Here is a 24766-nt window from a genome sequence, read left to right on the forward strand (position 1 = left end):
CCTCTCTCTGTAATTCTTTCAAATAAATAAAATAAATCTTAAAAAAAAAGAAAAAAAAGAAAGAAAAATACTCAAAAGAACTGTGGAAAAAATCAGAGTATTTCTTCTCACAAAGGTTTCAGTTTTGTTATCATAAGTAACATGAAAAGTCCTTGTATTTTGGTATTTATGCCTATGAATGAATTATTTCCATTTCAAAAGTTTCTCTCAACATTCCATTAAAACACACTAACAGTGATTATGCAAGGGAAGAAAAACTGTTCCAACAGTTACCTTGCTACTTTATATATATATATATTTTATTTTATTTTTTGACAGGCAGAGTGGACAGTGAGAGAGAGAGACAGAGAGAAAGGTCTTCCTTTGCCGTTGGTTCACCCTCCAATGGCTGCTGCGGCCGGCGCACCACGCTGATCCGATGGCAGGAGCCAGGTGCTTCTCCTGGTCTCCCATGGGGTGCAGGGCCCAAGCACTTGGGCCATCCTCCACTGCATTCCCTGGCCACAGCAGAGAGCTGGCCTGGAAGAGGGGCAAGCGGGACAGAATCCGGGGCCCCGACAGGGACTACAACCCAGTGTGCCGGCGCCGCAAGGCGGAGGACTAGCCTAGTGAGCCGCGGCGCCGGCCGCTACTTTATATTTTTAATCTCTATTTATGTAACTACATTTAGCATTAGAAATGGCAATTCTTTTTTTTTTTTTTTAAGAGATTTATTTTATTTGAAAGGCAGAGTTCTAGACAGAGAGACAGAGAAAGAGAAAGAGAAAGAGATCCTCTATCTGCTGGTTCACTCCCACAATGGCTAGGGCTGGCCCAGGTCAAAGCCATGAGTCAGGAGCTTCTTCTGGGTCTCCCACACGGGTGCAGGGGCCCAAGGACTTAGGCCATCTTCTACTGCTTTCCCAGGCCATAGCAGAGAGCTATATGGGATGCCAGTGCTTCAGGCAGGGCGTTAAACCGCTGCACCACAGGGCTGGCCCTGAGTATTTTTCTTTCTTTCTAGTATTTTTCACCATTTTAACTTGTATTTTAAAAATGCTACCCTGGATAGGTGTTACTGATTTCCTGTAACCTAGGAAGAATAATCTTTTTTTTTTCTTTCTTAGGTACAAACTGTTTTGAAACCGGTTCATCAGAAGGAAGGACAAGAATTAACTGCTTTGTTGAATGCTCCACATTTTCAGGTAAAAAAAAAAGACATATGTGGTTTTCCAGGTTTTTCTTTCTTTCTTTATCAAATTCTTTTAGGGCTGAAAAAGACCTCAGAAATTATCTAGCTGTTTTAGTTGTTGTTTTAAAGATTTATTGATTTATTTGAAAGGCAGAGTGGCAGAGAGACTGGTTGACTCCCCAAATGCCTGCAACAAGCAGAGCTGGGCAAGGCTGAAACCAGGAGCCAGGAACCCCGAGTCTCCCACCTGGGTGACATGAGCCCAAATATTTGGTCCATCATCTGCTGCCCCCAGGCACATTAACAGGAAAATAGATTGCAAATTCACAGTAGCTGGGATTGTGATGTGGGATGCAGTTGTACCAAGCAGCAGCTTAACCTGCATGCCACAGTGCCTACCCCTGTGTAGCTTATTTTGATGTTTACAACCTCATCTGCAAAAGTAATTCTTAGATTATATATTCATGTTTAGAACTAAACAATATTTTTGAAATACTTCTTGCTATAATAATTGGATACTATCTAACCTTTTCTTTCAATGTATATCTACCTTTCAAAGAAATAAATCTCTTATAAAAATAAAAATTGGACAAAAATTCATCCTTTTTGTTATTTTTCATAGTTTTTTTTAGATATTTATTTATTTGAAAGAGTTACACACAGAAGGAGAGGCAGAGAGAGAGAGAGAGAGAGAGAGGTCTTTCATCCACTGACCTGTTCACTCCCCAATTGGCCACAATGGTCAGAGCTGCGCCAGTGTGATGCCGGGAGCCTCCTCCAGGTCTCCCACACGGGTGCAGGGGCCCAAGGTCTTGGGCCATCTTCTACTGCTTTCCCAGGTCATAGCAGAGAGCTGGATTGGAAGTGGAGCAGCTGGGACTATGTGTCACTGCAAGCGACGGCTTTTCATACATTTTTAATTATCTAGGGTGTTTATGCCTCTTAGATTGATTTTGTTTTTATGGAGTATAGTGAGCATGTAAGATACAAGTTTGGATGTATACATGATAAATTTGAAAGCATGCCATGTACATGAGGAGATTAAAAAATAACTGTATAGAAGTGAGTTGTGCTGTTCCTTAAAATGCTATGGATTTCTTTGAAACAGGCTCTTTTATTGGCCCATGATAAGGTTGCTGAGCAGGAAATGCAGCTGGAGCCCATTTCAGAGGAGAGAGTTTATGAAAGCATTGGCCAGTATGGAGGAGAAACTGTAAAAATAGTTCGTATAGAAAAGGCTCGTGATATTCCATTGGTAAGTGTCCCACATCTCTTTTTTTTATTTATTTATTTTACAATTTATTTTATTTATTTGAAAGGCAGAGTTACAGAGAGAGAGGAGGAGGAGAGTTATAGAGATCTTCTATCCATTGGTTCACTCCCTAAATGGCCACATTAGGCCAGGCTGAAGCCAGGAGCTTCATCTGCATCTCCCATGTGGGCCCAGAGGCCCAAGGACCTTATTCTCTACTGCTTTCTCAGGCACACTAGCAGGGAGCTGGATCAGAAGTGGAGCAGTTGGCTGGCGCCATGGCTCACTTGGCTAATCCTCCGCCTGTGGCGCCGGCACCCCAGGTTCTAGTCCCGGTCGGGGTGCTGGATTCTGTCCCGGTTGCTCCTCTTCCAGTCCAGCTCTCTGCTGTGGCCCGGGAGTGCAGTGGAGGATGGCCCAAGTGCTTGGGCCCTGCACCTGTGAGGGAGACCAGGAGGAAGCACCTGGCTCCTGGCTTCAGATTGGTGCAGTGCGGCCGCCATAGCGGCCATTTGGGGAGTGAGCCAACAGAAGGAAGACCTTCTCTCTGTCTCACTGTCTAACTCTGCCTGTCAAAAAAAAAAAAAAAAAAAAGAGTGGAGCAGTTGAAACTCCAACCAGTGTCCATATAGGATGCCAGCAGCCAGCATTATAGGCAGTGACTCAACCCATTATGCCACAACGCTGGGCCCTCTGTCCCACATCTCTTATCTGAGATTATTTCTACACAAAGATCTTGGGTGTGGCAGGTGGTTGAAGACCCTATTAACTCATTGGTTGTTTTTCTTTTTAAAGCTTATTTGTTGGAATTCTGTGTTCTTGCCTGTACCTGTTATAGTTGAGAAAAGTTTGTTTATATATGAGGAAAAAAATAAGTAATTTACTTCATTGTTCCCCCAACTTCCTTAATAATTAGAAATTCTGATCTTTTCATGCAGTTGTTTATTGATATAATTACTTAGATATAATTAAAAGTCTGTATTCTGTAATTCTTTAAAATTTTTGTATGTTGAAACTTTTTTCAATTTCTTAGTCTGTTTCCATAAGTTTCTTTATTAGAAGAGAAATATTCTTCAATCCTGGTGGTTCAGATTGTACCTTGAATAACATGGTATATGGAATAAGGAATGTATTTTATAGACAGTTTAACTAGTCTGGCCTTCTCCCCTTCCTCAAAAATAGAAATTAGGAAAGTAATGGCAACGTTTTTAAATGAATGTTTAGGAAAAAAATATTACAAACTCTTGTCTGCTTTCAAGTGTTACTCTATATCTTGTATTTCCAGTGTCTGAACATACATTTTTAATTTTTGCTTCCAATTTGTATAATATTAATGTTTAGTACATTTTAATGTAAATTGGATGCAGCTAATAGTTAACATTTGAATAACTAACCAGATTGGTATTTGCCACTACATCATATTAAATTTGAAAAAACTTTTCGTAAATTAAGAGTCATTTTCACTAACCACACCAAAATGCGGTATAATCATTTGAATAGGATCTGGCGTGTGGAGAACAAACTTGATTATAGGTCTTGTTTTTAAGCAAATGCATTCTTCTGCTGGTGTATACTTCAAAAATCTGCTTCGTTTCAGAATTCTAATCAGTAGAGTGTTTCTGAAGCAGAAAATGTTGTGAGAATATGGTCAGCTTTCAAATCTAATTACAGTTACTACTCTGTGTAAGTAAATTTTTTTCTCAAGATTATTGAAGGCAAGTGTTTTTTAGTTTTTGTTGTTTTTAAAGATGTATTAATTTGGAGGGCAGAGTTTGTACACAACAGACACACACACACACACAGATGGGTCTTCCATCTGCTGGTTCACTCCCCAAGTGACTGGGCCAATCCAGAGCCAATAGCTGCTTCTTCAGATCTCCCAGGTGGGTTCAGAGACCCATGAACTTGAGCCATCTTCTGCTACTTTCCCAGGCACATTAGGAGGGTTAGTATTGTTGAATAGAACAAATTAGTACTTTAAAATGAAGAAATATTTAAAAAAATTGCATTTTTATTTTAAAATTAGATGTTTTATTTTATTCTTGTTTCTGTTTTTTTTAGGGTGCTACAGTTCGCAATGAAATGGAATCTGTGATCATTAGCCGGATAGTAAAAGGTGGTGCTGCTGAGAAAAGTGGTCTGTTACACGAAGGAGATGAAGTCCTGGAGATTAATGGCATTGAAATTCGAGGGAAAGATGTCAATGAGGTTTTTGACATATTGGTAAGTTGACAAAGGTGGAAGAATAATTGATTTGTTGCTAGACTTTAGAATAAGTTATTTTTGAAGCATTTTAAAAATAACTGATAAGAGTACTTGATGATTTCTAGCCTGATTTTTGCATGATTTAATTGTTCCACAATATTTATTAATAGAGAATTTTTATGGTTTTTTTTTCTGATGGGTACCGCTGAGTTATATATACACACACACACACATACATATATATGTAAAATTTTTTTACTTTTGGCTTTATTACTAAAAGCTATATTGCTTTGTGCAATCAGTAGTAATATAACTCATTAATTCAGTCAATAATACTGAGTTCCTACTATGCCCTAGACACTGGGGAAGTATTAACAAAACAAAGCCAGTGTCGTCTTTTTGTGTGTGTGTGTGTGTGTGTGTGTAAGATTTATTTTTTTGAAAGAGTGACAGAGGGAGGGAGAAAATGAGAGAGATCTTCCATCTGCTGGTTCACTTCCCAATGGCTGCAAAGCCAGGTGTCCAGAACTCCATCCTGGTCTTCCATGTGGGTGGTAGGGGCCCAAGCACATGGGCCATCCTTCGCTGCTTTTCCAGGCATATAAGCAGGAAGCTGGATCAGAAGTGGAGCAGCCAGGACTCCAACCAGCGCTCACATATGAGATGCCAGCATTTCATGCAGCACCTTAACCTTCTGCCTTTGCCTCATGATTTTAATTGTTGTGTTTTCTTCAAGTGCTGAAGAGCAATATATGTCCAATGGCTACCATATTAAGATGCAGATTAATTGCAGAAATAAGCATGTTATTTATAGTCATCTTGTGAGGACAGTTTATGATCGCTTTGTATGAACTCAGAGACCAGATGTGTATTCTCATTTCCTTAGCATTGGTTGTTAGAGTTGTAAATTGTAGAAAACATCCTCATGTTCTGTTCTGTTCTGTTCCGTCCTCCCTCCCTCCCTCCCTTCCTTCCTTCTTTGCTTTGGTAGAGCAAACTACCACTGATCATGATCATCATTTTTAGCCCTCTTTTATTAGCTGGTAAATTTAGGTTGAGCACTGTTTTCTGCGATATTAGTAGCAGAAGTTGTGATGATTACTTTGCTAGAGGTTTCTAAACAAAGCAGTTAATGATATACTGGGAAATAATAGTGAATCTGGCAGTTAGATACCCTACAGTTAAAAATCAGAATGCAGGGCCAGCACTGTGGTATAGTAAGCTGAGCCCTCCATCTGCAGTGCCAGCATCCCATATGGGCTCCAGTTTGTGTCCCGGCTGCTCCTCTTCCCATCCAGCTCTCTGCTGTGGCCTGGGAAAGCAGTGGAAGATGGCCCCAAGTCCTTGGACCCCTGCACCTATGTGGGAGACCAGATGAGCCCAACTCTGGCCATTGCAGTCATTTGAGGAGTGAACCAGCTGATGGAATACCTTTCTCTCTGTCTCTCCCTCTCTCTGTCTGTAACTACCTCTCAAATAAATAAAATCTTCAAAAAAAATTAGAATGAGTGACAAAAATGAGGCATCTGGGAGTTGAGTATATTTGTGCTGTTTTTCTCATCCCAGTCACAATTTTTCAAATTTTGTTTTAATCAGAGTAGATAACCCATAACTGTTACAGCAGTACAGCATCTTTCAGCCCTTCGTTATAGGATCTTCCTAAACTTAACTTGAATAAAAAATAAAAACCCAAGATTTGTAGGCTAAATGGCTTCCCCCAAAGGACCAGAATTAATTATAGAATGTCATAATCTGGGATAACTAATATAACAGAATCCATGAAGGATTAAGTTACATTTCCTGATGAAAAGTAGCTCATCTGTATTGATTTTTTTTTAAAGTTTACAAAGGGGTTCTTGAGTAGTCTAGGTTGGGAAATACTGATCATAAGATGATGATGGAATTATTTTAATAAATGCAGATTTTAAAACTAACTGGATCTTTCTATTACAGTCTGATATGCATGGTACTTTGACATTTGTTCTGATTCCCAGTCAACACATCAAACCTCCTCCTGCCAAAGAAACTGTAGTAAGTTTTTTTTTTTTTTCCCCTTTAATGTTCATTGGTTTCTCCACCCCACCCCGTGGCTCTGTTTATTTCTCTGTATCAGAAATGGCACTCTAAATATTTCCTACACTCATGTAAAAAGAGGTAAATTCAGTAGTTTTTTTTAAAAAAATATATAAAATTGCAAAATTTCAAATTGGATAAACAACCTTTGTAAAATAAAAAATAGAAAAGATTTTTTTTGTGACTTCTAACATTGAACTTTCTCATTTTTGTAGTTATAAGTGAGCTTATTTAACTTAAACATACTTCGTATAGGGGGAAAAAGTGTTTTTAGAGAGTGTATTGCTGTATCTTAAGCATTTATTCAGCTAGTTCTATTAAAACATAAACTTCATTACTGACCCAGTAATTCCACTCCTAGGTTTATATCCAAGGTAATTGAATATATATAAGGGTATGTCAAAAACTTAATGAAAAAGTTGATTTAAAGGTATTTATTTTGGTGGAAAAAGGTTTTGAACTCTGCATAATTTTTTTTCATGATAGGCCATTTCTGTGAACTTTTTGGTACCTTTGTACATTCTCACAAGGACTTGGAGTCCTTGTTCGTAAGAGCATTGTTCGTATAATATAGCCAGAAAATAGAAACAGTCAAATGCCCTCCCGATGATGAATTTATATATAGACCATATTTTATTTTCCAATGGGATAGTTCTTGGTAATAGGAAAGGCTAAAGTATATACATGTGCTACAATATGGATGAACCTTTAAAAAATTATGCTAAGAGAAAGAAGCCAGTCACAAGGGGCCATGAATTAGTTAATTTACATGAATTGTCCAGCATAGGTAAATCTATAGGGACTGAAAGTTGAGTAGGAGTCCCTTGTAAGTGGAGGTGGGGACTTAGGAGAAAATGGGAGTGATTGATAATTGGAGTGCAGGGAAATTGATTTAGGGCCGGCGCCGTGGCTCACTAGGCTAATCCTCCGCCTAGCGGCGCTGGCACACCGGGTTGTAGTCCCAGTCGGGGCGCCAGATTCTGTCCCAGTTGCCCCTCTTCCAGCCAGCTCTCTGCTGTGGCGAGGGAGTGCAGTGGAGGATGGCCCAAGTGCTTGGGCCCTGAACCCCACTCTGCCTGTCAAAAAAAAAAAAAAAGAAAAAAAAGAAATTGATTTAGATAATTTTAACAATTTGGGGTGACCTATTCATGAACCTGACATTTTAAAAGAAACACTGAGAGAGATTAAGGTGTGGTTGCACTGACAGTGGAATCAAGAGACTAACATCCCAGGAAAACGGACACACCTGCTTATAAAATGAGCTATAATAAGGTTGAAAGTCTGTCCTTTTTGATAGCAGTGGTTTAGAAACTGCATACCTTATTGCAAAAGTCATTGTTTTCACATGCCAGGTGGTTTCTGTTTCTTCTGCTTCACTCAAGCCCTTGGGCCACCTTTGTGTATACCAGCTTATTAGCTGCTAAAAATAAAATGATTTAGATACTCTTTAAGTGTTCACACTCATCATAGAGAAGACAACAGCTGAGCCTGGGCAAATACTACCCAAAAATACGATTACTTAAATGAACACCCTTTTTTCAACTCATAATTTATTTGCACTAATGAAAAATCCCTAACAGTATATATCTGTTAAATATTTATATTGCCATTTTACTGTTATTTTATTTTTTATTTTATCTTTTAGATCCATGTTAAGGCTCATTTTGACTATGACCCCTCAGATGACCCTTATGTTCCATGTCGAGAGTTAGGTCTGTCTTTTCAAAAAGGGGATATTCTTCATGTGATCAGTCAAGAAGATCCAAACTGGTGGCAGGCCTACAGGGAGGGGGATGAAGATAACCAACCTTTAGCTGGGCTTGTTCCAGGTAAGAGACAATGTAGTAGAAAGTACATGGTATTAAAAAAAAAAAAAAAAAAGTGAAATCCAAACCCTCACGAAGAAAAACTTACTTTTTCATGCTTTGAAACAGATTTGCTTTTTCATGTAGTTGTATTGTTTTCCCCACCTTCCTGTTCCCACTTCCCATGTAGTTGTGTTTTTATGCAGTAGCTGCCGGATGTATTTTCTTGAATGGCAGTGTGATCAGAAGAAAAATAACACCACCAGATTTATCATAGCTAAAAATCAAGAAGATTTTTTTGGGTGTGAAAAATTTCAACATAATGTTTACTTTTGTTCTTATATGTCTGAGGTCTTTTCGCTCTAAAACCCTAAAGCCAGGACAGTTGTTTGCACAGTGGTTGAGGTGCTGCTTGGGATGCCCACATCCCATTAAATGGAGAGTCTATGTTTGAGACCCAGCTCTGCTTCTAATCTAGTTTCCTCCTAATGCGCATTCTGGGAGGTGATAAGTACTTGCATCACTGCCACCAGGTGGGAGGCCCAGATTGAATTCCTTGCTCCTGGCTTCAGCCTGACCCATCCCCATCTATGGCAGGCATTTGGGGAGTGAACCAGCATATAGATCTCTCTCTGATTCTCTGCTCCTCAAATAAAATGAAAATAAATAAAAATTAAAACTCCAAAGCTGGAAACAGATTTTGTCTGTAGTCAGTCATATTTCAAAGAGATAAGGGCTACAGAGGATGCTATAATCTGATTCTTCAGAGCAGCAGTTACAGGATATCCTCTGGAATCCTGGAATGTTAGGCAGCCATCATACTTCTATGTATTCGTTGTGCCAGATGTCAATTTGATATCTTAACATGCGAGCCTTAGCCCATAACTATTTAGAACTAATGTTGATGGATTGATTTTTTGAATGTAAATAGATTTCAGTGACATTTCTAAGTCTTTTTAGAGGACTACTAAATGGACCCACCTTAGTTTGACAATGGTTTTCAATAATCAGAAGGATTAAGTGGCCATTATAAACATCTTACAGTGTTCATATCATGAAAAATAAATGCCACAGAAGTACATAACTGTAATGCTTTTAAACATTTTAATATGTGAATGATTCTTAGAGGCTATGAAATATTTATTTTAAATTTTGAATGCTCTTAAAAATTTTCTGTAGTCATAGTTACTTGGTTTACAATGAATACAATGCAGAGCTCCTGGAGATAACCAGGTTTCTTTTAATGCTTCTTACATGTCTCACCCTCAGTGTTTTTGCTTGTGCTCTTTATGAAATGTACTAAATTCTACAGGTTATACCAACATACATAGAATTTGTTTCTTAAAGAACCCCTGCTTGAAGAATTGGATATAAAACTAAATCTCCAGTGTAATCCAGAATTTTCTAAGAAAAATCTCTTTGTCCTTCGAAAAAAAATTATATAGTAAGGTAGAGGTCTGAAAAGAAGACAGAAACTTTGAAAGCTTCCTATATTTAATGCTGTGGCATCATAGGCAAAACCTCTGCCTATGGCACCAGCATCCCATATGGGCGCCAGTTCGTGTCCCAGCTGTTCCTCTTCCTATCTAGCTCTCTGTTTACAGCCTGGAAAAGCAGTGGAAGATGGCCCAAGTGCTTGGGTCGTTGTGCCCATGTGGGAGTCCTGGAAGAAGCTCTTGGCTTCTGATTAGCTCAGTTCTAGCCACTGCAGCCATTTGGAGAATGAACCAGCGTATGGAAGACCTTTCTCTCTGTCTCTCCTTTGACATAGAAAATGCTCACTGAGAGCTTTTAAACAGTTGAGCTATTAAATTTTCTAGTATTTGCTTTTATGTATATTTTCTAATACATAATATATGTTCCAGTAATGCATATCATAGGATTAGTTGAATAGAGTTGAAACAATATTTTCAACAGTTGGAGGTTTATATACCAGAGCTAGCATTACTTTCATAGGGTGTAGGAAGATTTGGAAGGAAATATAAATGAAGAGTTAGCATGGTATTTTCTCATTGATTGAAAAAAGACTTTATCTTAACTATTTTGCCCTTTTCTTTCTTTTTGCTGTTAAGGAAAAAGCTTTCAACAACAAAGGGAAGCCATGAAGCATACCATAGAAGAAGATAAGGAGCCAGAAAAATCAGGTTAGATATATGTTTACCTTAGTAAGAGGTTTCTTGAGTCTTCGTCTTTAATCATGTTTAAATTTGTGTATCAGAACTTTTAAGAAATAAATTTGTGAAAAGAGTGATGTGAGAAACAAAAGTGATTTCCTTAGGACTATAAAGAATGGACCACAGGGCTGATGTGATATGCCAGGTTAAGCCACTACTTACAGTGAAGCTGCACTTCTAGTCAGCTTCTTGTTTAATGCACCTGAAAAAGCATGGAAAATGGCCGAAATGGCCCAATGATCACCTGTGTGGAGGACCCAGATGGAATTTGAGGCTCCTGGCCTCAGCCTGGGGAAAGGAACCAGCAGATAAAAGATTCATTTTTCTCTCTCTCTCACTCTTTCAAATAAAATAAATTGCTAAAAAATACAAAATTTAGATATTAAAGATTTTTTTATTATTTATTATTTATTATTATGGAAAGCTAGACTAAAAAATGATCTATGAACAGTTTAATAAGAGTAGATACACTTAAATTAATTGGGGCAAGCATTTGGCACAGCAGTTAACATGTTGCTTGAGATACCCACCTCCCATATAAAGTCCCAGCTTGACTTCTGATTCCAGCTAATGTGCACCCTGGGAGGCAGCAGACAGTAGTGACTCAAGTACTTGGGACCCTGCCACCCATGTGGAAAACAAGGATTGAATTCCTGGTTCCTGGTTTTGGCCTGGGCCAGCCCAGATGGTTGGGGCATTTGGGGAGTGAACCAGCACATGGAAGAGGGGTGTGTGTGTGTGTGTGTGTGTGTGTATCTTTACCTTTCAAATAAAATGAAAAAAAATTTTGAAAAACTTGTTAAACAATTTGAATTATTTAAAATATGTACTTTGTTCAAGAAAACATGCCATATTTATTAATTCATTTGATTGCTCAACAGGAAAACTATGGTGTGCAAAGAAAAATAAAAAGAAAAGGAAAAAGGTTTTATATAATGCCAATAAAAATGATGGTAAGTTCTACTCTCAGGTGGTGGAATTTATATCTGAAGGGGTCTGAATCTAATAATACGTGAACTGATATTTTCATGAAGTTTTATTTCTAGTCCCATTTTGCCTATTAATGGAATATGTGCTTGAGAAAATTTTTCAGTAGGAATTTTCTTTTGGAGTCCCGTGAGTAATGCAGTGTATAATTGGGGGAAAATGGTATAAACATTAGAGTACTATGTAGTATATGTGTATGTGGTATAAAATTGATGGTTTCCATTTTTTTATTATTTAAACCTGTAAAATTAACACTTGCTTCTAACAAGTTCTTTAAAAACAGATGTATTTGAAGTAAAACATAACTCACGTTACAGAGCCAATCCATTCCACAGAGCCCACTAACTGAGTGAGGCACACTCTTTAATTGACTATTAAGATTAAAAAGATTTAAAGTCATTGCTGCCCTTAAAATCAAAAGCTCTGATGACCCTGGGCTTGTATTCCCAATGACAAGTCCCCTGGACCTGACAGATGGCTATTGCCCTACCATTGGGCACCTTTTATTTAGTCAAATAGTTTCCACCACTCCCAGTTTCTTATACACTAATGAAGATAAAATGTTTACGGATGGTTGAGATATTCCACACAAAGCTAAATCTGAGATTTGAGCCACTTTAATAAGCAGCATATTTAATTCCCTTCTCAGCACATGTTTCTCTCAAAAATACCAGGTTTCTTCCAATATTTATAATATTTATAATGTGGTAACATTTTGATTTACAAATTTGGTTTGTGTATCTGTAGCTTTGCCAGTGCTCTGCACAGAACCTGTGAACAGTTGCTTTGAACACTTATTCTGGGCCAGGCTCTGCTGAGCGCTGACAAACCTAAGATGGGTCTCTGCCCTTGTGGAATCTAGTGCTGACTGGGTCTCATACATGAGGCTGCTGCGTCCCAGTCAGGTGAAGTAATAGGAGTGAGGGCAAGGCAGACTGCTGGTTGTCTGCTTTTTTTCTTGCCACTTAACAGCTCTGATTTCATCTGGATAATGGGCTTTAGGAATGTTACCCCACCCATCATGACTCTAGGATAGTGTTCCAAAATAAAGTAAATATAAATGCAGAAAGTATGAATAGCATGAGTATGACCTGTTAACAAGTTACACAACTACAGGAAAGTTTTCCAGCTTCTCTGATAGCTGGTTATAGCAGTGTGTAAATACCTGTGTCAGCTGTTGTGCTCAGCATGTACATTCTGTCTGATCCTTGAAACTATCCTCTTGAGTAGAAGTATCTGCATTGTACAAAAATGACATAATTTTTCTCATTAATTTATATAAGGGTCAATACAACTTTTTTAGCCATTCAAACAATATGAAACAAGATAAGCTGTAAAAAAATTCTCAAAAGATTAGTAGTATATTGTTAGATTCATTTTCTTAGTGTCCTGGCAAAGCTATAAGGACATGGGAAAATGCTCATGATATAGTACTACCATCTACTACCATCTTGATCCAAAAAGTTAAGTATTTTAATGATAATAAAGTGTCCATAATTGGGGGTAGGGTGAGGAGGGACAGATCTGTATATCATTATATGGCAGTAATCTAATTTGTCTGAAGAGCTAACTTTTTCTTTTCCAAAGATTATGACAATGAGGAGATCTTAACTTATGAGGAAATGTCACTTTACCATCAGCCAGCAAATAGGAAAAGACCTATCATTCTAATCGGTCCACAGAACTGTGGCCAGAATGAATTGCGTCAGAGGCTCATGAACAAAGAAAAGGACCGCTTTGCATCTGCAGTTCCTCGTAAGTTTGGATGCGCTCCCATTTTCCTGTCTACTCAATTTACCTGCACCCTCGGAACGTAACTGTGAAGGGAGATATTTCATCAAGGTTGTCAATGAAAGAGGATGTTTGTTTAACCAGATGTTTGACAATTTTTTAAAGATAGTTGTTCTTGAAAAAGACCTGGAAGAAGCTCTTGGCTCCTGGCTTCAGCCTGGCCCAGCTCACGCTGTTGCGGCCATTTGGGAGTGAACCAGCAGACAGGAAATCTTTGCCTCTCTTTGTCTATAACTCTGCCTCTCAAATATTTGTATATGTATATATGCTTTTTAAAGTGGAAGCATAAAACATATTAAGATAATTAGGGGAGAGTGATTGCCATAGAAGTTAAGGTGCCTTAGATACTCATCCTATGTCAAAGTCCCTGAGTTCAAGTTCTGGCTTTAATCCTGATTCTTCTTTTCTGCTAACGTGCAGAACCTGAGAGGCAGCAAGTGATGGTCAAGTAGCTGAAGTACCACATGGGAAACCTGGATTGACTTCCTGGCTCCAGGGCTTTTAGGGAGTGAACCAGCTAGCTGATGGGAGCTCTGTCAGTCTTTGCCTCTCTAATTAATTAATTTTTAAAAATGGAGGGCTGGTGTTGTGGCATAGCAGGTTAAGCCTCCGCCTGTGATGCTGGCATCTCAAATGGAGGTAGGTTCACGACCCAGCTGCCCCACTGTCGATTCAGCTCCCTGCTGACGTGCCTGTGAAAACAGTGGAGGATGACCCAAGTGCTTGGGCCCCTAGACTCCTATGGGAGACCTAGAAGTAGCTTTAGGATCCTAGCTTCGGCCTGGCCCAGCACTGGCTGTTGGGGCCATTTGGGGAGTGAACCAGTGGATGGAAGACCTCTTTCTTTTTCTCTTTGTCTCTCCTCCTCTCTGTAATTCTACCTTTCAAATAAATAAAAAATGAATCTTAAAAAACATATTAGGGTAATTAAATGTAACTGTTAAGGTAATACACATTTTTGTTCGTTCCTCAATGAAGGTGTAAATACACTAGCTCTTAACATTTCCTCAGTTCATTATTTCATAATCTGTATTACAAAATGATTCTAATTTGCAAAATAATCCTGCGTCTTCACTCTGATTCATGTCCATTATTTTTATCTGATTTTATTTGCCTAGATACAACTCGGAGTAGGCGAGACCATGAAGTAGCTGGTAGAGATTACCACTTTGTTTCACGGCAAGCATTTGAGGCAGACATAGCCGCTGGAAAGTTCATTGAGCATGGTGAATTTGAGAAAAATTTGTATGGAACCAGCATAGATTCTGTACGGCAAGTGATCAACTCTGGCAAAATATGTCTTTTAAGTCTACGTACACAGGTAAAGCTAAAATTTTGATCCAGGGTGTGAAAATTAGAGGATAACATAATTAGCAGAAACTATTTTGGTCTAGTAACAATAAGGCATAATTACATTCTTAACTGTTTTCTGACTGATTTGCTGTGTAAAATCAGGTTGCTAAGTTTCAGTTTTCGTAGAGGAGAAAATACACACATTCTTATGTACGATAACATACTTTCTCAAAATACAGTAAATATAGGGGCTGGTGTTGTTCGTACAGCAGTCACACCACAGGTTGCCATATTGGATGCCACTTGGGATGCCTGTGTCCCGTCTCTACTTCTGATTCCCGCTTCCTGCACTATACCTCAAGTACCTGACCCCTTGCTAGCCAGATTGTGTTCCAGGCCCCTGACTTTGGCCTAGTGTTGGCTGTTGTGGGCATTTGGGGAGTGAACCAGCAGGTGGGCAGTTGTCTGTCTCTGCCTTTCAGAATAATGAATTGACTCTGAAATGGCTATCCTAAAATAGTAGCTAGGTGTTCTTAAGTTTTTTTTTTTTAAGTGGATAAAAACATTTAGGCTGTATTATGAAAGGACTTCAAAAAATTTATGAAAAAAATGGAATTGAAAGTTAGCTATTTGGGTGCAAAAAACTTTTTTAACTCCATGCTTACTTTTTCCATAATATGCATTTCCATGAACTGTCGAAGATCATTCATATTTCAGTTGTACACATTTGATTTAGAGAAGGATAAATGGTTTTACTAAATTCTTTCAGAATGGCTTATATTATTTGGGCTGACAGATTTTACCAAAGAACTCAGAGTAGTTAAACATACTGTTTTACATCTTAACATTGAAAAGGCCATTTCCCTATAATCTCCATTTTGGTGGAACACTTCAGTTTAAAGACACACTGTGATGGAGTGAAGACAAAGTGAAAACCACAATCTCCTAATTGAAACAGTCTTTTTTTTTCCCTTACATGTGCTTTTTCAGAATTTTCTTTGCATGTGTATATGAGGTTTTTCTGGTTGTATTTGTACTTAAAGGCAGACAGACATCTTGATCCTAACACCTGAAGTGGATTTTTAAAATATGGTTATTATAATCTGTATGTGATCTTATTTTAGTTTCACATGGTTGTCACGCTTGAATGTCATACTATATCATTCACTTAAGTTTCATTACATAAAAGAACAAGCCATATGTATGTAAGTATATATATACACACATATGTATGTAAATATATATGCACATTACATATATGTTTTATACATACATAGATACATACATGTATGTATATAGCTACACAGTATCTTCTTGCAGTGAATGATTTTATGTTACAATATTGAACTTGTTTCTTCTAAAGTATTTGGGAACACTCATTGACAATACTTTTTAAAATTACATTACTGTATTACTGAGAAGTATTTAAATGATGGAAATTGTTTTTAAAATCCAAATATCTTTTCTTTGCAGTCTTTGAAGACCCTCCGGAATTCAGATTTAAAACCATATATTATCTTCATTGCACCCCCTTCACAAGAAAGACTTCGAGCATTATTGGCCAAAGAGGGCAAGAATCCAAAGGTAAAGTTGGATGATCTTGTACTATTCCATTAAAGAGAAACATAATTTCATCCTGATCTAATCTGTCACAGTGCTTAAAAGTGGTATCAGCTTGGGCTTTCAGTTTGAGTATTCTTTGTGTGATAGCACTTATCCCAAAATTGCCATGTTTGCCACCAGTAAGACTATGGCAGCTCTCCAAAGTAGAAGTCTTCTCTTTTCCCCACACATTCCCTGTTGTTATCTGCAAATGTATGGTAGTCTTTGAGATAGGATCCTTAAAACGTCTTTAATCTTCTCTATGTGGTCTGTGACATTTCCAGGAGAATTATGTGGACCCCACCAAAATTCTCAGCAAACTCTCATGCATTACACATTTTTTTCCTTTAGATAGTTCACATTTGCAGGGAGCCAAATTTGAGTGTTTTTGCTTTTCTCTTTTTTTCATATTGAAGCATTTATGTTCTGTTTTTCTTCTTCTTTTAGTCTGATAGACTGCAATCTGATAGATAAAAGCAATTGTAAAAAGTATTTTAGATCTGTGCTAGATGTGGAAGAAATAGTCCATATGGTATGAAAACTAGACCAGAAGTACCGTAGGTGATAAAGCAAAAGGATGTATACAAGGGACCAGGGAAGACTCCATTCTCCTTTTCAGTCTAATTTTCTGTTTTCATTATGACATGCACACTTTTTTTAAAAAAAAAGATTTATTTATTTATTTGAAAGCAGAGGCAGAATGAGAAGTCTTCCATCCACTGGTTCACTCCCCAAATGGCCGCAGTGGCCAGAACCGGGCCAGTCTGAAACCAGGAACCAGGAGCTTCATCCGGGTCTCCCACGCGGATACAGGGATCCAAAGACTTGGGCCATCCTCTGCTGTTTCCCCAGGCCATAGCAGAGAGCTGGATGGGAAGTGGGTCAGCCAGGACTCAAACAGGTGCCCATGTAGGATGCCAGCGCTGCAGATGGTGGCTTTACCTGCTATGCCACAGCATCGGCCCTGACATTGCACACTTATTTATTTTTAGGCTGAAGAGAACATTGTTATTTCATCAAGAGCCATAAATGGGGGCCAGAACATGTTAAAGTCCTTTTATACTCCTTTGAAGTTAAAACCTCTGCATTCTTCCTTGGGCAACTGTGAATCTGCTTCCTGTCATAGATTTATTTTGTCTGTCAACAAAAGTGCATCTAAATGGAACCATGCAGTATGTTTAACTTTGTGTCTGGCTTTTGATCAGCATGTTTTTGAGATTCATCTGTATTGCATCTAACAGTTCATTCATTCTTAATGTAAATATACCACAAGTTGTTTATTCTCCAGTTTAAACTATTTGGATTTTTTTCCCATTTTTAACTTGTCTAATTAAAGCTGCTCTGAACATTTACGTAGTGTTTTGATGGACCTATGTTTTCCTTTCTCTTGGCTATATAACTAGAATTGCTGTATCAAATAGTCTGTGTTTTAACTGTATTAAAACTGGATGCAGCGTCGTGCAGTAGGTTACACTGCTGCCTATAACATTAGCATCTCAAATCAGATCGCTGGTTCAAGCAGCTCTCTGCTAATGCACCAGAGAAGGCAGCCAGAGATGGCCCAAATACCTGGACCCTTGCCACCCGCATGGGATACCTCAATGGGGTTCTGGGCTCCTAGGTTCTGCGCCTGTCATTGCAGTGATTTGTGGAGCAAAACATCAGGTGGGGGATCTTTCTCTGCCTCTCCCTCTGTTTCTGTCACCCTGCCTTTCCCATAATAAAAGAAATCTTAAAAAAATCTGCTAAACTGTTTCAAAAAGTTTACCATTTTACTGCCCCCACCACCACCACCAGAGTGTGATGGTACCAGTTGTCCAAATCTTTACCAACTTTGGCTACTGTTGGTTTGTAATATTATTTTATCATTGGAATAGGTGTTATTAATATTATTATGGTTTTTATTTTCATTTTCCTGATGACTAGTGATAATCTTTCCATACAGCCATTTGGGCATATTCTGTGAAATGCCTCAAGCATTCTCATTTTTTAAAACTGGGCTGTTTTTCTTACTGAGTTACAAGACATATGGATATATGAAGCCATTATCAGGGGTGTAAATTGCAAATAGTTCAAGTATTTTTTAATAATACCTTTAATTAATAAGATTCACTTTAATTTTTCTTATGGTTAATGATTGTTGTGTATGTCTAGATCTATAATCTATCTCAAATTCATCTTTGCTTTCATGTGAGGTTTGAGTGAAGAGTTTTGTTTTTAATTGCAAGTTGATATCCAGTTTCTCTATCACTGTTCGTTGAAAAGACTGTCCTTTTCCCTTTTCCCATTATATTATATTGATATGTCAAAAAGGACTGGCAGATTATTTTTGAACTCTCTTCCTGTGTATGCTGATACCACACTGTCTTGATTACTATAGCTTTAAGTCTGAAAAACAAGGCAATAAAAAGGAATGAAATACTGATATTTACATGCTGCAGTATGGAACCTTAAGACATTGTACTAGATGAAATGACACCAAGTACAGTAGATCACATGTTATTATTGCATTTATATACAGTGTACAGAATGGGAAATAGACCTAAAATAGATGTGGTCACTCACAGCTGGGGCTTGGGAGAAGAGAGTGACTGCTAGTTAAGCTTCTTTTGGGTGTGGGAAATAGGGAATGGGTAAGGCAAATGTTCTAAAATTGATTGCAGTGTCAGTCACACCACTCAGTGACAATACTAAACACTGCTGAATTATATACCTTAAATGGATACATTGTATGGATATGGATAAGTTAAACATAGCTCAATAATGCTATTAAACAAAAAATCCCAGCAGATTTTTCTGTAATTTAAAACTTGATATGGAAATTAGAAGTTTTAACCATAAAACTTTAGAAAAAGAAAGGAGATGGCTTTTGTCTTTTTCTATTTAACCCTCCTCATTTTTTAATTTGCAGTTGCCATAGTTTCTGAAGATAAACACTTATTTTAATCTTTCTTTTTAAATATAGGCATTGGTGGTTATATATTTTCCTCTAAGCAAAAGCAGTTCTCTAATTACATACACCTCAGAAGCTTTTTTTTTTTTTTTTAATTTTATTTATTTATTTGAGAGTTAGAGTTACAGACAGTGAGAGGGAGAGACAGAGAGAGACGTCTTCCATCCATTGGTTCATTCCCCAAATGGCTACAACGGCCAGAGCTACGCCAGTCCAAGGCCAGGAGCCAAGTGCCTCTGCCTGGTCTCCCACACAGGTGCAGGGGCCCAAGGACTCAGGCCATCTGCTGCTGCTTTCCCGGGCCATAGCAGAGAGCTGGATTGGAAGAGCAGTAGCCGGGACTACAACCGGTGCCCATATGGGATTCCGGCGCTGCAGGCGGAGGATTAACCTACTGCACCACATCGCTGGCCCCTCAGTAGCTTTTAAATAATATTTTTATTATCATTTTGTTAGAAATATTTTCTAATTTCCCTTTTCATTTTCTTCTTTAGCCCAGGAGTTATTTAAAAGTATGTTATTTCCATTTTCTGCTTAGCCACACTTCCACCTGTTTGGGGACTTAAAAATTTAACACCTTAATGATTTATAGTTCCATTGTGATCAGATTATAGACCCTCTGAGTTTTGGCTTCATCAGTGTTGCATGTACACCTATAAAAAACATGTATTCTGTATTAGGTAGAGGATTGGTGTATCAAATTCTTTTTATTTCACTTTTTTTTATCTCCTTTATTTCTCATGTGTTTTATTACTCACATGATTGAAATGTTGAATGAAAACAAATCTTCCATTTTAATTATGGAATTGTGTTAAGAAAGTAGTGTAATTGGATGAAAAAGTGTAACTACTCATTCAGTTACCTAATTGTGCACTGAATCTATTCAGCTGGTGCAGAATCTTGAGAGTGGTTAATTGAACAGCATAAATTGATGGTCAATTTTGGCTGTTATTTTTGGTTGTTTTTTATTACAAAATATTTTGAACTAACACATTTTACTTCATCTTAGTCTTAGATTGTAATTTGGAAGAGAAATTCAGACAAAGTACTAAATAAATTGTGATTATTTTAGCATAAGATGAAGTAATGCCTTGAATTTGATTAACACTAGGTGGAGTGGGGCTTAGCATTTACATTTCAACTCTAGGACCACAAATTTTCTATCCTGTGGAGTCTTATAATGTTCTTTCAATAATATTGAGCTTTGAGTACACATAAATTTTAGCTAAAATGTCAGTGTGTTCAGTTACAATGGTGAAGTAGAGCCCCTGCTAAGGAACAAAGGATTCTGTGTTCCATATTCAGATGCGCAACATTCCAGAATGAAAATTAGAGAGCCATGTGAGAAACTGCCTCAGGACAAGCCAGAGTTGTCTGATCTTTTCATACTGTCAGAGGAGTTCTGTTGAATGAATCAAATTGTTTTGTCCTGTGGATTCAGTACAGTATATGGCTTACACCTGAGACATTTGGTCTTTTTTTTTTTTTTCCCCCCAAAGATTGATTGATTTGAAAGGCAGAGGTAGAGAGAGGGCTTCCAATCTGCTGGTTCACTCCCCAAATGGCCACAATGGCCAGAACTGGGCCAGTCTGAAGCCAGGAGCCAGGAGCATCTTCGGGTCCCCCACGCAAGTGCAGGGGCCTAAGAATTTGGGCCATTCTCTGCTGCCTTCCTAGGCCATAGCAGAGAGCTGGATTGGAAGTGGAGCAGTAGGGTCTCAAACTGGCGCCCATATAGGATGCTGGCACTGCAGGTGGCGGCTTTACCCACTATGCCACAGCACCAGCCCCAGACATTTGGCCTTGAAGTTAATTAGTTATCTTCCTTGACAGGTGATTTGGGGGCTGTTTCACTTTCTTGAGTAACACCTATGCCTCAAAATCAGAGGAATTTAGTTAAGTTTTGCCTACAGCCTTGCCACCTGGTTGGCTCTGTGAACTAGCCCTTCCCTTTACTCTGTATTTTAAATAGAGTACTCTGTTCTGCATAGTTTCCTAAATTGGTAGGTGGTTTTTTTTTTTTTTTTTTTTTTTTTTTTTTTTTTTTTTTTTTTTTTTTGCCTTTTAACAACTTCATTTGTGTTTTGAAACACAGCAGCGAGTGTTTTCCCCAAAAGTATATATTAGTTTGTTAAATTTTGGGCTAACCAGCCATGTTTTCATAGAAAAGAATACCCATTCTTTAATCCTTTTCTTTTCCCATGGTGTTTTCTCTACCTAACTCTGCCAGATAAAAAGAGCAGGGGTCTTTACAAGATCCAAGAGTAGATGATGTTTTGGGTCCTTGCTCCAAGCAGAAGGTCCATTCCAGGTTACAAAAGATGTTACTTTGGGGAAGAAATTATTATTCCCTAAAATGTTTGAAAACAAGTTTGTAGGGAATTCACAGTAACAGTCTGCATTCTGTGATGTAAGTCAGCCTTTGTTCTTTGGCTCTGACTCATCCTATATTTTGGTAAAGAGAAGAGTCACCTCACAGATTTTATTCTCTTCTTTGCAGCCTGAGGAGTTGAGAGAAATCATTGAGAAGACTAGAGAGATGGAGCAGAACAATGGCCACTACTTTGACACAGCAATTGTGAATTCAGATCTTGATAAAGCCTATCAGGAATTGCTTAGGTTAATTAACAAACTGGACACTGAACCTCAGTGGGTGCCATCCACTTGGCTGAGGTGAAGAAACATCCGTTCGGCAGCATAATTGGATTGGATCTGTCAAGCTGTCAACAGGAAGATATCCTGATACTTCAGCAAGATTGAAGATAAGGTGGAAGGCAGCAGTGTAAGCTGTAGACCTGGTTTTCATCCTTACATCCCTTAAACTAGTGAGGAGAAAGTTCCCTTAGGCAACTGTGTGCACAGCTTTCTTCATTCTCTGCAAATGGCTTTTTAAAGGTTCTTGCCTCACTTTGGGATTCTAAATGGAAGCTTTCAACACAGCAGTTCCATTTTACCCTCTTAAAACCTTTTGTTTTCACCTAAATCTTTTCTGCTTGGCTATATTTCTATAAAAAAAACTTGTATGTATGTACACAATAGTCCATGTCTCATGTACTTATAAATATTGATGTCATTTAACACTTAAATGACTTCATGGGAATATTTTGAAGGGACTGTGCTTTTCTGCATTGGGCAAAAACAGTATTGGCTTAGGAGACTGGTTTAGTGAAAAGAACTTTCCTGAAAAAGAAAAGAAAAAACAAAACGGTGGCACTCTGGTTTGGAGCTACTTTGTTTAGGCTTGAATTTATTTGTATTGTCTTTTTCCTCTAACAAAAAAAAAAAAAAAAAAAAAAAAGAAGCATTCTGTTAGAAGCACCAGCTTTTTAACCCAAGCTTAGTGGCTCAGACTGCACCCCCAGCAGGCTGTAATCCAGTTAAAGGCTTACAGATTATGCTGATCTTTTATAATTTGATTTTTCTTAAATTATTACAATGATTTGATAGCCTCACTTCCTTTCTTTGATCTGCATAGTACAATAGACTATTAGATTTTTATGAATGGCATTAATATAAAACTGTGTTGACTCAAAGTTTCTTCCTCATGATGCAAATAGTTTTTTATATACATGGGAGGACATAACACATTTGACCATTTTTGCATTTTTATACATGAGCACCATAAAAGTCTATGGCTATGCTATGTATGTAGGTAATAAACTGGAATTATGTTGATGAATATAGCTGCTGTACTGTATACTAATTTTAACAGATCGATAAATGGTCATTGATAACACTTGTTCAGCATTGGAATAAAATTTTATATACATATATATCTTAGGGAAATACTATGACAATTGACTTTGAGATCAGAAGGAAAGGAAGACCTGAAAGTCACTTGAACATTTTAGGAAAATAACATTGTGAGGGGGTGGAGGGCATTTCTTAAGCACATAGAAATGAGTTTTTATCCCAATAAGGTGTGCCTGTGATGACAAGAATGGAACAGCTTGCTAAATCATAAAAGCAATGTTTAAGCTAATGGGATTTTTGTACTGTCTGTGTAGTTATAGCTCAACATTTATTACTGGCATGGAAAGTTGTAATCTTTTCAGGCCTTTAAGGATAGTGTGTGTGACAAACCTCAAATGTGAATGTCTTGATTTTATTTTTATGATGACTTTAGCTACAGCATTTCCTGCTCCCAAGCTAAACACTGGAATATACTGACTTATCACTTAATTTAACATAAGTAGTTGTTTGTTTTTAATGAGTATTTTGTTTCAGTGTGATGTATATATTTCATTTTTTTTCTCTTCCATATAATTTTATTTGAACAAATGTAAACAGTTATATGTTGCCTTTTTTGTTCACATTTGCGTAACTTAAGTTGGCTAGAGAGTGTGTCTTATTTGGAAATATTTCAAGATAATGTTCCTTAGGAAGAAAGTATCCTGGGGTTGAGGGAAGGAATATCATATATATGGTCTCTTCAAATCTGAAACACTCCAACTTAGGTCAGGAAAATACAGTGGTCACACCAGTGATTGGCTTTGAAAACCAAGGCATATACTTAGCACTTAATCGTCTCAGTTTTCCAGCTTACATTCTCTAGGAGTGATAGGTAGTCTGGCCAGCAGAATTGTCTGATCTGCCTTGAGTGTAACTGATAGGTGTTTTCAGCAGTCCTGGTAGAGTGAGGTTTCAGGCAGTCAGTGAGCGGCTGTTGTGCCCCAGCAGACAGAGGGGCTTTACTAGGGCCAAGTGCTATCAAGACTCAGACACACGGCTTTAATAAGCAGATTTTATACCAAGGTCCCTGCCATGCTATGCTTTTGGGAAGTACAAGGTAACATATTTTCAGGGTCATTAAAGTAATTCTCTCCTTCCATTGCATAGAAGAAATGTCTGTGTCTCAAACTTTTTCTAAGTGATATGGATATGCTGATATTCAACACAACCCCTAAACAAAGTGAAAACCATTGTTGCTGCCTTCCTCAAAAAAATGAGGATAAAAGCACCTTGTTGTGTACCTAGTTGTAGAGCAGCTCTGGCCAGTTCCATTTCCTGTCCCTCTATGGTCTTGATTGGAGAGCCCTGTGCAAGGGGGAATCTTAACCACTGACAGAAATGATACTAATAGCTAAGAAATATACTTGGAAAATCCAAATAAGGAAATAGCTTCATTTCCAAATTTTCGTTAAGTCAGAACAAATGGAAGGAGAATAATATTTAAACTAATCCAGATTTGCTTTCTATGAAAATCTAATGTCTGGATTGTTCCCCTTTTTTCATGTTCTAAGGAATAAGTAGTGATAAGGAATGATTTGAATGTAATTTTGCGAATGTGTGTGGAAATATAAACCAGGGATTTAGCCTTAATAAAGGTGACCTTTCTGGCATCTGTTGTTAATCTGCCTTCCAACTTCTTGCCCTGCATCTGCACTCTTGTTATTTCGAGATGTCATACTACATGCTGTATTGTACAAATAAAAGGAAAAATATATTGCAAATTTTAAA

General features: G+C 37.9%; 1 protein-coding gene across 4 annotated transcripts in view; it reads left to right on the forward strand.

Annotated features, from left to right (window-relative positions):
* The window catches only part of PALS1 (protein associated with LIN7 1, MAGUK p55 family member), an 80045-nt gene extending 55279 nt beyond the window's left edge, over positions 1-24766 (forward strand). For all 4 annotated transcript variants that reach the window (XM_017349352.3, XM_002719520.5, XM_070065123.1 and 1 more), the window contains 11 exons: positions 1107-1184; positions 2280-2426; positions 4485-4646; positions 6582-6659; positions 8347-8530; positions 10579-10650; positions 11562-11633; positions 13255-13422; positions 14577-14779; positions 16225-16335; positions 21807-24766. In XM_017349352.3, coding sequence (XP_017204841.1) covers positions 1107-1184; positions 2280-2426; positions 4485-4646; positions 6582-6659; positions 8347-8530; positions 10579-10650; positions 11562-11633; positions 13255-13422; positions 14577-14779; positions 16225-16335; positions 21807-21983 — 1452 coding nt within the window. In that variant the 3' untranslated portion in view covers positions 21984-24766. The remainder of the gene's footprint in view (positions 1-1106; positions 1185-2279; positions 2427-4484; positions 4647-6581; positions 6660-8346; positions 8531-10578; positions 10651-11561; positions 11634-13254; positions 13423-14576; positions 14780-16224; positions 16336-21806) is intronic.

Source organism: Oryctolagus cuniculus, chromosome 20 (genome assembly GCF_964237555.1).
Source record: "Oryctolagus cuniculus chromosome 20, mOryCun1.1, whole genome shotgun sequence".
NCBI lineage: Eukaryota > Metazoa > Chordata > Mammalia > Lagomorpha > Leporidae > Oryctolagus > Oryctolagus cuniculus.